The 13,873-nt window shown below is 36.0% G+C and overlaps 1 protein-coding gene across 5 annotated transcripts in view; it reads right to left on the reverse strand.

Annotated features, from left to right (window-relative positions):
• Positions 1-13,873, reverse strand: part of Gprk2 (G protein-coupled receptor kinase 2) — a 205,007-nt gene that overhangs the window by 66,892 nt on the left and 124,242 nt on the right. For all 5 annotated transcript variants that reach the window (XM_089088485.1, XM_089088486.1, XM_089088484.1 and 2 more), the window contains 2 exons: positions 7,154-7,358; positions 436-582 (listed from right to left, as the gene is read on the reverse strand). In XM_089088485.1, the coding sequence (XP_088944611.1) occupies positions 436-582; positions 7,154-7,358 (352 nt within the window). The remainder of the gene's footprint in view (positions 1-435; positions 583-7,153; positions 7,359-13,873) is intronic.

Raw genomic sequence — 13,873 nt, forward strand, 5'->3', positions numbered from 1 at the left:
AATTTTCGTTCAATTACGATTTTCTATCTAAATATTTTTCCAGGTCAAATCTGTACATAGAGCCCCCCCCCCAAAAAAAAAAAAACAACACACACTTACTCTTAAGATTGGCCAGACGAACCTCCTTCCCCTCTGAAAAATTAGGAATATTCGTTCAATTACGATTTTCTATCTAAATATTTTTCCAGGTCAAATCTGTACATAGAGCCCCCCCCCCCCAAAAAAAAAAAACACTTACTCTTAAGATTGTTCAGACGAACCTCCTTCCCCTCTGAAAAATTTGGAATTTTCAGCCTAAAAACTTTTTAGACGTGTTGAGCCAATGTGCGGATCCTGCTAATCTTTCTGTTTATACCTAATTTGCACCGCTCCGCTAAATAGTCTGTGTACAAAAATTAATCGAAGACTATAATAAAGAAAAAAATTAATTCTTACCTCGGCAGCATAGAAACGTGCTCTATTGAAGTCAAAACCCGGCTCGCCACCCATGTTATATATGTGAAACTTCAAATCACCACCATTCATCAAAGTTAGAACTAAACATAGTGAATCCTTGGTTTCGTATGCGTACGCTAAACTAACCTGAAATGAAAGATAGAGATCATATATTCGTGAGTTGCTGTTATCTTTCGACTTAGAGAAGATTATTAGCTTGTTATTTAATGATAATTACATAAATTATTCCAAGCAGGAGACTAAAATTAAGGCCGAGTATACAGCAATATCAATGCCAAAAAATTTTAATACCCCTGTCGCATTCACCAGATTTAGTATAGCTTTATTTGCGACACTGGGCATTTAAAATGCTCAATGTCCTTCTAGTATTTTACCTAGTTCTATCTCTAGGTTTTATCAACCTGTCAAACCTTCGTTTGAGGTAATCAACAAATGACTGGGGATCCTTTCCTGTGAGATGTTACTCTAACTGGATTTACTGTGCCAATTAAAGCTGCTTCTCAGACCTCATCCTAGACGTTTCCTTTTGTACATAATTCCGGTGAGTAAGCCACCCTAGCCGAGTGGAAGACACACCGGACTTGGGATTCTGTATTAATCGGGACACGGGTTCGAGTCCTTGCGTCACCCCTCTTGAATCCTGGCATGGAGTGGGGGTCAGTGGTGTGACTCTGCGAGCCAAGTCACTTGAGGTGCATAAGCAACGGGCCTTTGAGGCCTAAGCCTCGATCCGGTTGGGTTTGCCCCACCACAAATTGCGAATTAGAATGTGTCCACGTTCCTACAGGTTTAACTTTTAGTCTTCCTTAAAACGTGGAAGCAATAACTTCTTCTTCCCCCCCCCCCCATCCTAAACTTATTTGATTCATCCGATCAGAATTTCTTGTTATGGCTGTTGTCAAGGACAATAATGATAGTGATAATATATTATTATTATTATTTATTGGAAAACCCGTCATACAAAACAGGAAAAGACGGAGCAATAAGCAAAACAAAAAAAAAAGCAATACACATAAACTTAGGAGTTATACATGTGGTTTGTAGTGACGAACGCTGGAGCTAAGATCTAAATCAGCACATAGAAAAAATTACACAAAACGAGAAAGAAAAACACAATTATACACTGCTCTGTAGGTACGCGACATGTTTCTTTTCTTTTTTTTAGGCTCCTAAATACAGAACAAACATAAATAATATGAAAATCATTGCATCAAGCCGTAATTGGCATAAAAAAAAAAAAAAAAAAAAAAAAAAAAAAAAAAAAAAAAAATCAACAGTGAATTAAAAAAGATATGCAGTAGATAATCATATTAACTAGTGTAAATATGACAAGAAACGGTAAAAAAAAAAAAAAAACAGTTAAACGACACTTGCGCCCGCTAGTCTTGAACTCAGATCACTCTCAATAAATTATACATTTACTCCGATATACATAAATAACAGAAACAAGGAAATTATTCAATCACGGATCCTTTTACAACTTTACTTAAAGCTGTTTGCTTTATAATAATACATCATATAAAGTTATATGATGTATTATTAAGCAAAGAAATTTAAAGAGATGTACACGTAAGCAGAGACGCCAAAGTTGTCCCCAAAATCAAACAGTTCGTGGTAACGAAGTGTAAGTAAGGAATGACTCGGCTCAATAGCAACCGAAACTCTAAAAAACGGAATTTAATATCAATAGATATATCAAAAGAGTCAGCTGATTATTACTGAAATAGGGGGGTGAAATACCCCCTAAAATTCAAGGAATCTTGATGAAAATCACACCATCAGATCCAGCCTACCCAAGAGCCCCATTGTAGCTCCTATATACAAAAATGTGGAATTTTGCTATTTTTGCCAGAAGCCAGATCACGGATGTGTTTATTTGTTGTTTTTTTTCCAGGGGTGATCGTATTGAAATAATGGTCATAGAAGATCGAGAGAAGGCGTATTCGAACGGAAATTAAAAGTTCTAGTGCCCTTTTTCAGCGAAAAAAAAAAGATTGAAGGGCCACTGGCCCCCTCCCACGCCCAATTATTTCCCAAAGTTATTTGATCCAAATTTTTAGATAGCCATTTTGTTCAGTATAGTTGAAAGATCAATTAAATATGTCTTTAGAGGGTAAAAAGACACCCCACAGTCCGTGGGGAGAGGTCCGTAAGTTATGAAATTTGCCCATTGTTTACGTTTAGTATTTGTTATTGGGAAGTATACAGACATTTTTCGGGGTGGTTTTTGTGCTTGAGGTGGATTTATATTGGGAAAATCTTCCTTGGGGATGGAAATTTCGGGGGCAGGGGAATCTTCCTTGGGGAGGGAAATTTGGGGGGGAGGGGGTGAATTTTCCAGGGAAAATTTTACACCGGGGGGATTTGACAGAATTCCTATACGAAATTCTTGTTAATTGTCCTACATAATCTTTGCCAACTCAATTTCGTATATGGATATGTTCCGGGGGAATTATCCGGGGGCTATTTTTCGGGTTTTTTGATTTCCAGAAAAAAATTCTAAAGAAGGGGGCATTTCCGGAGTGATCAAGAAACCGTTTAGATTAAAGTCTTTTCCAAATGAAAGTATGCTACGGATAATTTTTCAAGCTGAATTGCTCGCGAGAAATTTTACGGGGAGAGAGATTTTTAGCGAGGATTGAACTTTCTGAGGGAACTTGACGGGGGAGGGTGTGCTTTACGTTGGAAGAGATTTTCAGGGAGGAGTTTCTTGTGAGGGGGGGGGGTATAATTCATGGAGGACGAGCCAGATTTACCAGCATTATTTGGAAAACGAACAAGAATTAAATAAAAAACAAGTTTTTTTGTAACTGAAAGTAAGGAGCAACATTAAAACTCAAAACGAACAAAAATTATTCCGTATATTAAGGGTTGCCCTTCCTCAATATATTACTCTTTACGCTTAAGTTTGACTGTTTGTCCCAATTTTTTAAGAACGACTACTGAAACACAAGGGCGGTTTAATTAGAATAGGAAGCTTTTTTAAAAGTACACAAAAATTACAAAAAAATTTGTTCTTTGGGAAACAGGTCAATAGAAATGAATTTATAGGGTAAGTAACTGTAGTACCGACTCACATTTTTAATGTGTCTGATCTTACCATCAATAAACGAACAAATAAACTAGCCAAAGAAGGGGTCATGGTCGAGCAATGCTCGGACAATTGAGAGTTAGATGTATTCTTAATAGCAATGTTATAATACCGTGTACTTTTTGCGAAATTGGAAAATACGAGGCTTAAAAGTGAAAAAAATATTTTATTCAGGGATTATTAACGCACCAAAAACAGTATGCCCCCTCTAGAATATTTGCAATAAATACTGTGTTTCTTTTAAGGCTGAGAGGCCGTTTTTTTAGTTTGTCGAAAATTACCATTAAAAAACGAAAAATAGAACTAATGAAAAAGGCGCCACGGGTGAGCCATACTAAGACAATTGAAAATCAGTTATACCCTTAATAGCAACTTCGTTACTATGGGAATATATATGTATATTTATTTAGCTGATAGAAACGCTCTAGCGAAGTTCCTATCCTTAATTAATATACCAGATAAGTAAACTAAAGCAACATGCTTTTTCGAGAATTGGAAAACAGAAAAATTAAAAGAGAAGGGACTCATTTATTCAAAATTATCAAAGACACTTTACAAAAATATTCAACATACCACCCCCAAGAAAAACTTGCAAGAGATAAGTTGATCTTTTTTCTATTTATTTATTCAGATCACAGGAGAGTGGAACCTCTTTCTATAGGAAGTCAAAGGACTCAAATCTGGTCCTGCTTTGAATAGAAGGAATGAGGCAAGATTTCCCCTCTGAGCTATAATAGCGAAATGAATAGACAATAAAAAGCCTCCAGCTTAGGAAATACTATTCTCTGCTCTCTTATGAGAGAAAACGTTTCTTACGAGGGAATACTGGCTTCAAGATCCTGAATATAAATTGATTACAAGGGATATAGTTGATACTATGAATGCCATAATTGATGCCTATAAATGACAAACCGAAAAAATCGCAAAAAAGAGAGAAACTAGGACAATAGCATCCAGTGAAAAACAGAAGAAAAATTGTGCAAATATTTCGGTCGAGACCTCGGCTCAACCGTCCGCAGTGTAGAATAATAAAGAAATACAGATGAAGTCCACAGGACAATATAAAAACCAAACCTCAAATCAAATAGTGAAAAATAGGATCCTTTCCAGGGTAATATAGGACCGTAAATACCTGAAAATGTGACAACTATGATATAGCTGGGACCAAAACATAATTTGTCAAGATAGAGTAAAAGAGACAAATGCTGATAACAACACTGTTTCAGCAGAAGACTCCACAAAACCAAAAGATTGGGCTTTTTTTTCTAATGTTTTGATGTTCTTTTTGTTTTTTATTTCATGTTATAGAAAGTGAAAAGTTAAAAAAAGAAATTAAAACTAAGAAAATTCGAAAAAAGCTATAAAAAGACTGAAATAGCTCACGAAACCCAATTCCTTCGATGAAATTATGATTCTCAGATTGTATGTTTTTAGTAATCACTAGGAATCCTTATTATGGAGAGAAAAGACCGTAAATACCAGAAGATGTGATACTAGTGATATAACTCGGGCCAAAACATAATTTGTCAGAAAAAAGCAAACAAGTAGGGGCTGATCACATCATTTTTTCAGGAGAAGGAAGCACAAAACTAAAACAAGTAGGCTGTATTTTCTTCTTTTCTTTATAGTTTTGGTATTATTTTTCTGTTGCGTTTTATGTTTTCGAAAATGGAAAGTTCAAATATGAAAACAAAAAATTAGGAAAATTGGGTAAAAAATAAATACAGAAACAACTCTAAAAGGATTGGGATAACTAGTAAGAGAGTAGTAAGAGAGAAGCAAAGAGACTTTAACATTAATGTCATTGTTCCCCTTGAGAGCCAGTCAGTTTTCATTATTAATCCAAGATCCAAATTCAAAGAGGCCATCATTTAATTACACGCAATAGATTCTACGCAATCTGTGAACATAATGTCCAAGAGGTGTTTGCTTCATTTTCCAATAATATTGGTAAGAATATTACCTCGTCTCGGCATAAAAACGGTTACAGAAAAAAGGAAAAAAAAACTGTTTATTGCCTTTTTGTCACGGTTTAACTAATCGGACAAACATTTTGGCGAGGGGGTTTAAACCCTCTAAGCCCCCTGGGTTAAGGTTTCGGTAATAACAAGCTTGGATAATAGAAAAAGTTTTAAAATTTGGCGATAAGAGAATTTAGTAACAGAAAAAGTATGATTAAAGCTGGGCCTCATTTATAGGCCTCATTAATAAACAAAAATGGTAGCTTCCCCCTAACGGGAGCAAAGGGACAGGTGGGCTGTAAAAAGCGTGCATATTCGTGCAAATCAAATCAAGGGTAGAATTTCCTTTGGTTGATGGTATTTTTAGTATCTGTTTTAAATTGAGGGAACTGCAAAGGGAATTTAACTTTAGGTCATTCGCATCACCTACTAAGAAAATATTGGCGTTCGGGAATCAGCAGAGGACAAAGTCTGCAATACTATGCAGTTGTTGGAAGAATCTCTGTCTTTGTGCAGCATTTAGATTTGGAGAATAATAAAAGCAGCAAAACACGATCAAATTAAAAGAGCATGGTAAACCTTTTGGTTTTACACTTGCCCAAATGATTTCATCATAATCTGAAAGGTTGGGAGTATGAATTAGTTTAGGGAAAAGATAATTACCTACAAATAATAATATTCCATCTCCCTTTTTGACCTAGGGGGTGGTTATGAGGACATAGTTTTATGAATTGGGAGGGGATTTTAATTTTCAGTAAGCCAAGGTTCTGTGCTTGGACCTCTATTACAGCAATTACATCAATTTTGTGTACTTGACAGAGGGCCTCTAGTTCAATCAATTTGTCGAAATTCAGGCTTTCGGCGTTCGTAACAAGGAACTTTTGGAAAGTAAAAACGGTTACTAAAGCGAGAAGTATTTTGTGTGTTAATTGTAGGAGCGGGAAGGGAGTGGGAGGAACGTGGATCTGAGGGAGGAGAGTCATATTTTTCGGGATGAAGGCTGGGGCTCGTTGGGAAGTGGGATTAAAAAGGGGGATTGGAGCGGGCCTGAGAGAAAAGGACTCTGGCAAATATCCTACGAGGCCTTACCAGTTGAACCTTTGAAGCACCTTCTTTTCAACCATCAACATTAATTGGCCTTTTTCTTTTATTGATGCACTACAAAGTATCGCCTGTACCGTTCGTTCAATCTTGAAAAGAGGAATAGAGAAGGGAATTTCTTAGATTAAACCTCGAGCTGATCCTTTGAAGTACGTTGTTTTAAAGAAGAAGCACAATTAATTAACCTTTCCTTTTTCCAATTAGTTATAAAATATTCCTTGTAGTTTTATATTAAGCTTGGAAAAAGGAACAGAGGAATGTTCGTCGCCTTGGGCCTAAAGTTTATCCGTTGAAGTAAGTCCTTTTCAAATAGCACCATCATTTCGCCTAATCTTTTTTAATGCTTTATAAAACATTGTTTGTAGCGACACGTTCTTACCACGACCCTGGAGATGATCCTTTGAGACGTTCTTTCCAAATAGTACCATTATGTCGGCTTACCTTTTTCAATGCTGTTTGCAAACAAAAGCAATTACAAACAAATATTGCTTGGAATATTAGAGTAATCTTAAAGAGGGGAAGAGAGACAAAAGAAAATCCTTACCACAAACCTCGAGTTGATCCTTTGAAGTACGTTCTTTTCAAGAAGCACCATAGATTCACCTTTCCGTTTTTTAATACGTTTTTTCTCTAGCTTTTTACAGGCATACATTTTTCCAGTGGCCCTAACTTGACAGGCACATACTTCACCAAAACCTCCTTTTCCTAAAACGCGATACATCCTAAATGTTTTCCACGTCACTGGACGGCTGAAAGAACAAAAAATCAACAATGCGAAATATTAGAAAGGGGCCTTGGAAAAAAAAGGGTCACAGAATAAAGATTAAAAACAAACTTTGGTCCGTTTTTCTTTCCATCTACTAAAATTCTGTTCTTATCTAAAATAATGATGATTTTGTACATACTTTTTATTTGAGCATTTATTCGTGTCTGAAAGCTTAAAGTAGACAAAAAAAGAAGGAGAAAAGAAGATAAAAAAAAAATCATGCCATGGAGGGAGGGGAGGAATAAGAATATTGTAATTCCAATTTGTATCTATTGATGAATAAAACTCTGAATTCTGAAACTCTGACAAGTCTGGACTAAATTACAATAAAGTGTGGGAAGGAGTTACTGGTCTCAACAGTGTTGATCTGTCTATCAATAGAACATGCTAAAAATTGTTGTGGGTTTCCACTTCAAACAAGGTGGAAAATGATCATAGTGGAGGAGTAGAGGGTGCTTGAGGAGCACCCTCTACTAGGAGACAAGCGGGGAAAAAAGAGTTTCTCTAAATATTCCGCAAACGGACCCGACGATTTAGATTATTTTAAGACACAATTAAAAAAAAATCTTTGTGATTTCTCAGGGAGGGGGGCAAAGCCGAAGCTCCAAACAGGATGAGATAAATAAGGAGTATTCGCCGGCGAATCAACCTCACGGTGTGATGATGTGCAGGAGTAATAACATTAATAATTTGGCCCACCAAAATACTGACTATATTACACTGTAAAAACAAAAAGAAAAAACAGTAAAGACAGAAGTGTCTTATCGTTATATTTCGTTCATCGTTGTCGTAAGAATAGATTGAACGGATTTTCACGTAAGCATATTTGTTAAGGGATGGTCACCACACAGAAAGGTTGAAAGAGACAAGTCAAAATTCAAACGATCTGAAGCCGTTCAGAGAAAACCAAAAGAATATCCTTTGGAGTCGATACATCTCCTAATATGGTCAACTATCGTCTTCGTCATTTTTCTTCATTAATTTTTTTTTCTTCTCTAATAGTTGTTTGTCTTTTGTCCGTTGTTGTTTTTAAATGTAAGACAAACAAGCGCTACAAAGTTTTTCATTAACTTTTAATTTGTTTTGTTATTTGCAAACTTGGTCTTAGTTTCCAGTAACTAGGCTAGGACGATTGTATCATTACCTAAATGAACAATTAGAAGAAGGAAACACTAATTCATTTTACAGCTCATTAAAATACGAGGGCTTTGCGAAAAGTACCCTCTATTGACGGGCAGAACTAGAAGTATGAGGACGACAGATTTTCACTATCGCTGCAACGGTATCAGCTTTATATGGATTTAAACTTCCTTTGTCTTAAGATAACAACGCAGGCTTTGTGCAGGCATGCTACTTTCTATTACTGACAGCTTTGTCAGTAAAGATGTCAAGAAAATCCATTTTGTTTTTATTCAAAACATTTAGCGAACAAACTACTCTACCAGTGTCCAACGATAAGATTTTGTAGGCAACATGCGTTACAGCATTACAACATTGGCAGCAAACAGCATTGCAGCAAACAGCGTTACAGCATTGGCAGCAAAATTGCAGCCAATCGAGGCAGATATGATAGGAAATCACTTGCATTTTGGTCTTTACTGACAACTCTGTTTTGTTGGTTTTTGCGAAAATTACCCTGTTTTACATGATCAAGTCAATTGCTTGGTCCGATCACATTATTTACGTTTTTTTTTGTTTTTACTACCAATCTCCATGGTTTAGAAACATAGAACTAGTATTTGTTTAAGAACTCCCTGACATTGGTGCAAAGTTTAGGGGACTTCCCGGTTAATTCATTTTAAAGTACCACTAACACTGAAAATGGATTCCGATTTTTTTGAATTGCTTGCCTGAAAACCAGCACAGCCATATACGTCTAAAAAAATTCGCTCTTTTCTAGGTGGCAGCTATCACTGCAACCACGAAAATAAGAAAAATTGGAAACTTCTTCATAGACCGGCTAACGTATCGAACGGCATAATTTTACATAGAGGGTTGTAATCTTGTACACCTATGTAAAAAATGTTAAAAGTTAAATGTTGTGGCAAATAAAATAATGTGCATAAATGTGCTTCCACAATTACAGTGGGTCGGAAATAAAGTAATTTTTTATTATTCATGAAACTTGTCTTGTTGTTGGCAAACAAAAGTTACGATGATATCGTACATCAGCAATAAAAAAGTGGTGGTTTAAGTACGGCCGAACCAAAATTCATGACGAGGAAAGAAGTGGTCAACCACAAAAGAAGAGAAAAGAGTATGAGGACAGAACTACTGAATCTATTCCCGCGGCATTTTCCAATATCACAGAAACATACCAGAATGGATTTTCGTATCTCAACCACTCTTGCTAGGAATTGTTGGAAATTCCTAGCAATTTCCAATAAAATGATCAAAAGCAGAACTAGTTCTGCTTTTGATCATTTTATACCTGATCACTACTTTCATTTTTTATACAGGGACAAACATTAATAAGTCATTATTAAAATTAAACATGAAACTTGTATTGGCTATAGGCGAACAAATTAATAATGATGGCATCGTTCATTAGCAATCCGTTCATCAGCAAACCGAGGTTTAAAATGGCCAACCTAACACTCGGGATGATCAAAGGAGTTTTCATGAATATAGAGTATGAGGATCGGACTGCTTAATCGATTCAGGCAGTATTTTTCAATAACACGGCCCTTACCAGACGGGTTGTCGGACCTCAACCGATCTAGGTGGGAGTTGCTGGAAGTCCTAGGTTTGACTTTTGAGAACTTGCATCTGGCCCTGCCTATGACGGGGAGGTGATCACTAAATTTCCGTCACTAGTTATGATGTTTTGTTTCCTTTTTTGCAACATTGCTTTAATCTTTATATAGGGCCAAAAACAAATATTATGCCAAAAAATTATTAAAAAAAAGTCCAATTGTAAGTCCAACTGCTCAAGAATTGGCAACGAGGAATGAAGTGGTCAGCCATAAAGAATGTGAGGACAAAACTACTGAATCTATTCAGGCGTTATTTTTGCTGCCAGAACAAGTTGAACCATCTAAACCGAGGTGAGAGTCATGGAAAGTATTAGTTGTGCTTTTTAATAGCTTGCATCTGGTCCTGCCTATATCAGCAGAGGAGTTCCCTAGATTTTTGTCCTCAGAAATGGGGTTTGTTCCTTTCTTTCGATAATCTGCTTTCTTTTTTTTAGCGAGTCAGAAATAAAGTATTATTATTCGAAAAATCTGTCTATTTTAGAGGCAAACAAATTAATAAGGATCAATTACGTAGCATCAACAAAAGGTATCATTAAACTTAGCCGATCCAACATTCGCGGTGGAAACCAAAATTGTCAGGCACAGAGAGTGAGAGGAAAGAACAGCTGATTTCAGGCGGTATTTTTTGTCATCCACCATAAGACCTACATCTAGTTGCCAGTATCTCTTTATCACAGCCTAGGTATATACACACAGTCATGCAAATTTGTTTCAAAAGTGGGACACATCATACCACCATAAACGGACGTGGTCAGCGGAGTGAACTATTAATTAAATTCCTAATCATAGTAAATAACGATGTTGGCACAGTGCATTAGATTTTTTTCATACCAGGGCACTTCGTATCGAAGGGTGTGTTGTAGAAGCTTTGAAAAAGGCTTATTTGATTAGAAATTGAAATGGCTAGAGTTCTTTTAATAGTCAAAAGTGATTGGAAGGCAAAGTAAAGTTTCAGTAAAGTACAAATTATATTCTGGCTTTTAGAAAGCATAGGGTTTAGAACCCTACTCAGATTAATTCTTGCTCGTTTTGAACTTGACTTATTTTAATTTCTGTTTGTTTTTGGTTTCATTTATTTATTGATACTGAATTGTGGTAGTTGTATGCTTGGTAGATTATTTGATTCTATTGTTGTTCATTTTTGGCTTATTGGAGTTCTTTACTTTTTTTTGAAAAAACTTATTTTGCGCAAAAAGTTTTTTTTGATTAATAAAATATCAAAGCACGGCGAATGTGTGTAAATCCATCATTGCGCAAACGCGAAGGAGGAGCCAAGAAGAAATGCGCTACACATGATGTGTCCCAGAACTCTTCAATGGAAAATATAGTAACGTGAATGACAGTATGCACATACCTAGGTTGTGCTCTTTTATGCAGAAGAAAAGCCACTGGGTTCAATACGGTTGATTCAATGACGAAAAACTCTAAAACGCCCTCGCAAAGGAGCTAGAGTCTCTGGCGAAAGGATTTTACGAAAAGGGTTGCCATCTTTTACGTCCATTTGAAAAATATTCAGATTTAAAAGATAATCAAAATGACAGATAATATAAAGCAATCCCAAAACCTTTCCTCAGTTTGGACAGAATTTTCTCGTCAATTTTATAACAAGAAATCAATCACAATTAGTCGATGCCAGTTATAAAACAAAAATCGATACTAGTTAGCAAGTAAATCGTTTCATCTTGTTAAAAAAAAAGTGTATAATCTGATGCTTCTCTATGAATATGCTGATTGAAGCAGATTATATTAGGTACTTCGTTCATCCGAAGAAATCACAGAAATGGAATCATAGAATCATATTAATGACCAAAGAAACACTATCTTCCCCACGATTAATCAAGAACCAAGGCGCCTCCTGTCAGAAACGTCGAATAATCAGAAACGTCAGAAATAAAAATAAGCTCCTTTCAAAATCACTTAATATAAAAAAAAGCTAAGACATAAAAATAGACGCAGGGTGCACCAAGGAAGTTAAGATGATTGATAAAGTGATAAAGAGCCTAGATAAATTCTCTTTTGAAGAAAACAGGAACTTGTCAGGCAAATACTTTGTCACTTGCAAAACCATAAGAAGCCAAGGACTAAAAATATATGAGAAATTAACAAAAAAAGATGGAGTTATCATCTTTCGTCTAAGATCTCAACATGCAGGGGTACAATTCTATCGTGCTAGATTCTTTGGAGAGGAACATTGCAAACATTGCAGCAATGAAGAGATAATTGCACATTTTCTACTAGATTGTGATAGTTATCAACATCAGAGACAAAATATAGCAAAGTTCTATGCACAGAATTCTACTTTCGGGACCTACTTTCGTGAGGTATTGCTGACAAAAAAAGTATGCAAATTTGCCGACTTGTAGTTTAGTTTTTACAAGACATAGGAGCAGATAAGAAGATATAGTACAATTTGTTATTTAAATTTGTTGCAACTTAAATATTATTGCAGTGTAAAAGTATTTTGACCAATCAGAGCATTGGTGGGCAGTTTAGCCCCTTCTTATTTTATTCAATTTTCTAATGTGATATTTTGAGCAACCATTGAATGAGGACCTAAGTCACATCTACAGTCAAGAAAGGTCCAAAATCTGCTGCTGCTGTTAAACGCAGGATGTTAGACTGACAGTTTTCAGCCAAAACTGAACAAGAAACGGAGAAGGGCTCAAAAGGGATTTTTTTTAAATATGTGATTATTTTTGTTTTGTATAACGTTTTTTTCATAAGACTTAGCAGTCAGTATTTGTGACGGACCTGACTATAATACAAAGATAGAACATTGTTGGCAAATCGAAAGGAATGTTTGTTTATGGGCTATCTCTAATGGATCTTATATCCTCCCAAGACTTACTTGTACACGCATGCTAATATTGGACTACATGAAACTCGATAACATATGAAAAACGAAAAATATGTCTAAGTTCACCAAACTTCAGGGTCCTTTGGAGGGAGAGGGATGGATTAAGATTTTGGAGGGGGGACTTTTTATATATACCCTGAAAAAAATTAGATCGACTGGCCTTCTCGGAACTTTTGAATTGGCATTTTGACCGCATTTGAAACTACTTCAATAGTTAAGGCAAATTCAGAGCACCAGAAACTACATCGCTACAAAAACAATATAAGACAGATGCAAAACCATTGCTGACTGTGTTATTAATACCCAAAATGACAAAAAGAGGGCCAACGAATAAAAAATAATTTTTAGAAAGCCAATTTGCCATACTCAAGCTTATTTAAGCCCATTCTGCTACTAAAAACAATATTTAGAAAGACAAAACCCAATTAAAATAAAATCTAAATATCTTTTTGCCAGATACAGCTACTCCTCCTCCTCGATTGAATTGCCCCCCTCCCCAGACCCAAAACATTTCTCGACTACATATTGTCGTAAAATTCTGGTGGAGATAACTATTTACCTTAAATAACTACAAAATACATCTCTGACAAGTAAATTTTTCTTAAAAAAAAACTCTTGACCCCTTAAATTTTTTTCCGAACCACTCAATGAAGATTCTCTCGGTAACCCTCCCCCCTAATAAAAGTACGGTATAAGGCCATGCTGCTGCTACTCCACGCAGCAACAACTGCTGGAAGGGAACTCAGCGGCGCAAGTCCTATATTCACCCCCTCTGTTAGAACTTCGCTCTTTACTTCCTACCACAAAGTTCCAACTGACGTGGCCTCATTCCACTCTATTTAAGCACGCCCAGCTTTGGATTGTTAAAAACAATTTTAGGTAACC

This window comes from Artemia sp. Qi Xiang Cuo, chromosome 4 (assembly GCF_049724085.1).
Source record: "Artemia sp. Qi Xiang Cuo chromosome 4, ASM4972408v1, whole genome shotgun sequence".
Taxonomy (NCBI): Eukaryota; Metazoa; Arthropoda; class Branchiopoda; order Anostraca; family Artemiidae; genus Artemia; species Artemia sp. Qi Xiang Cuo.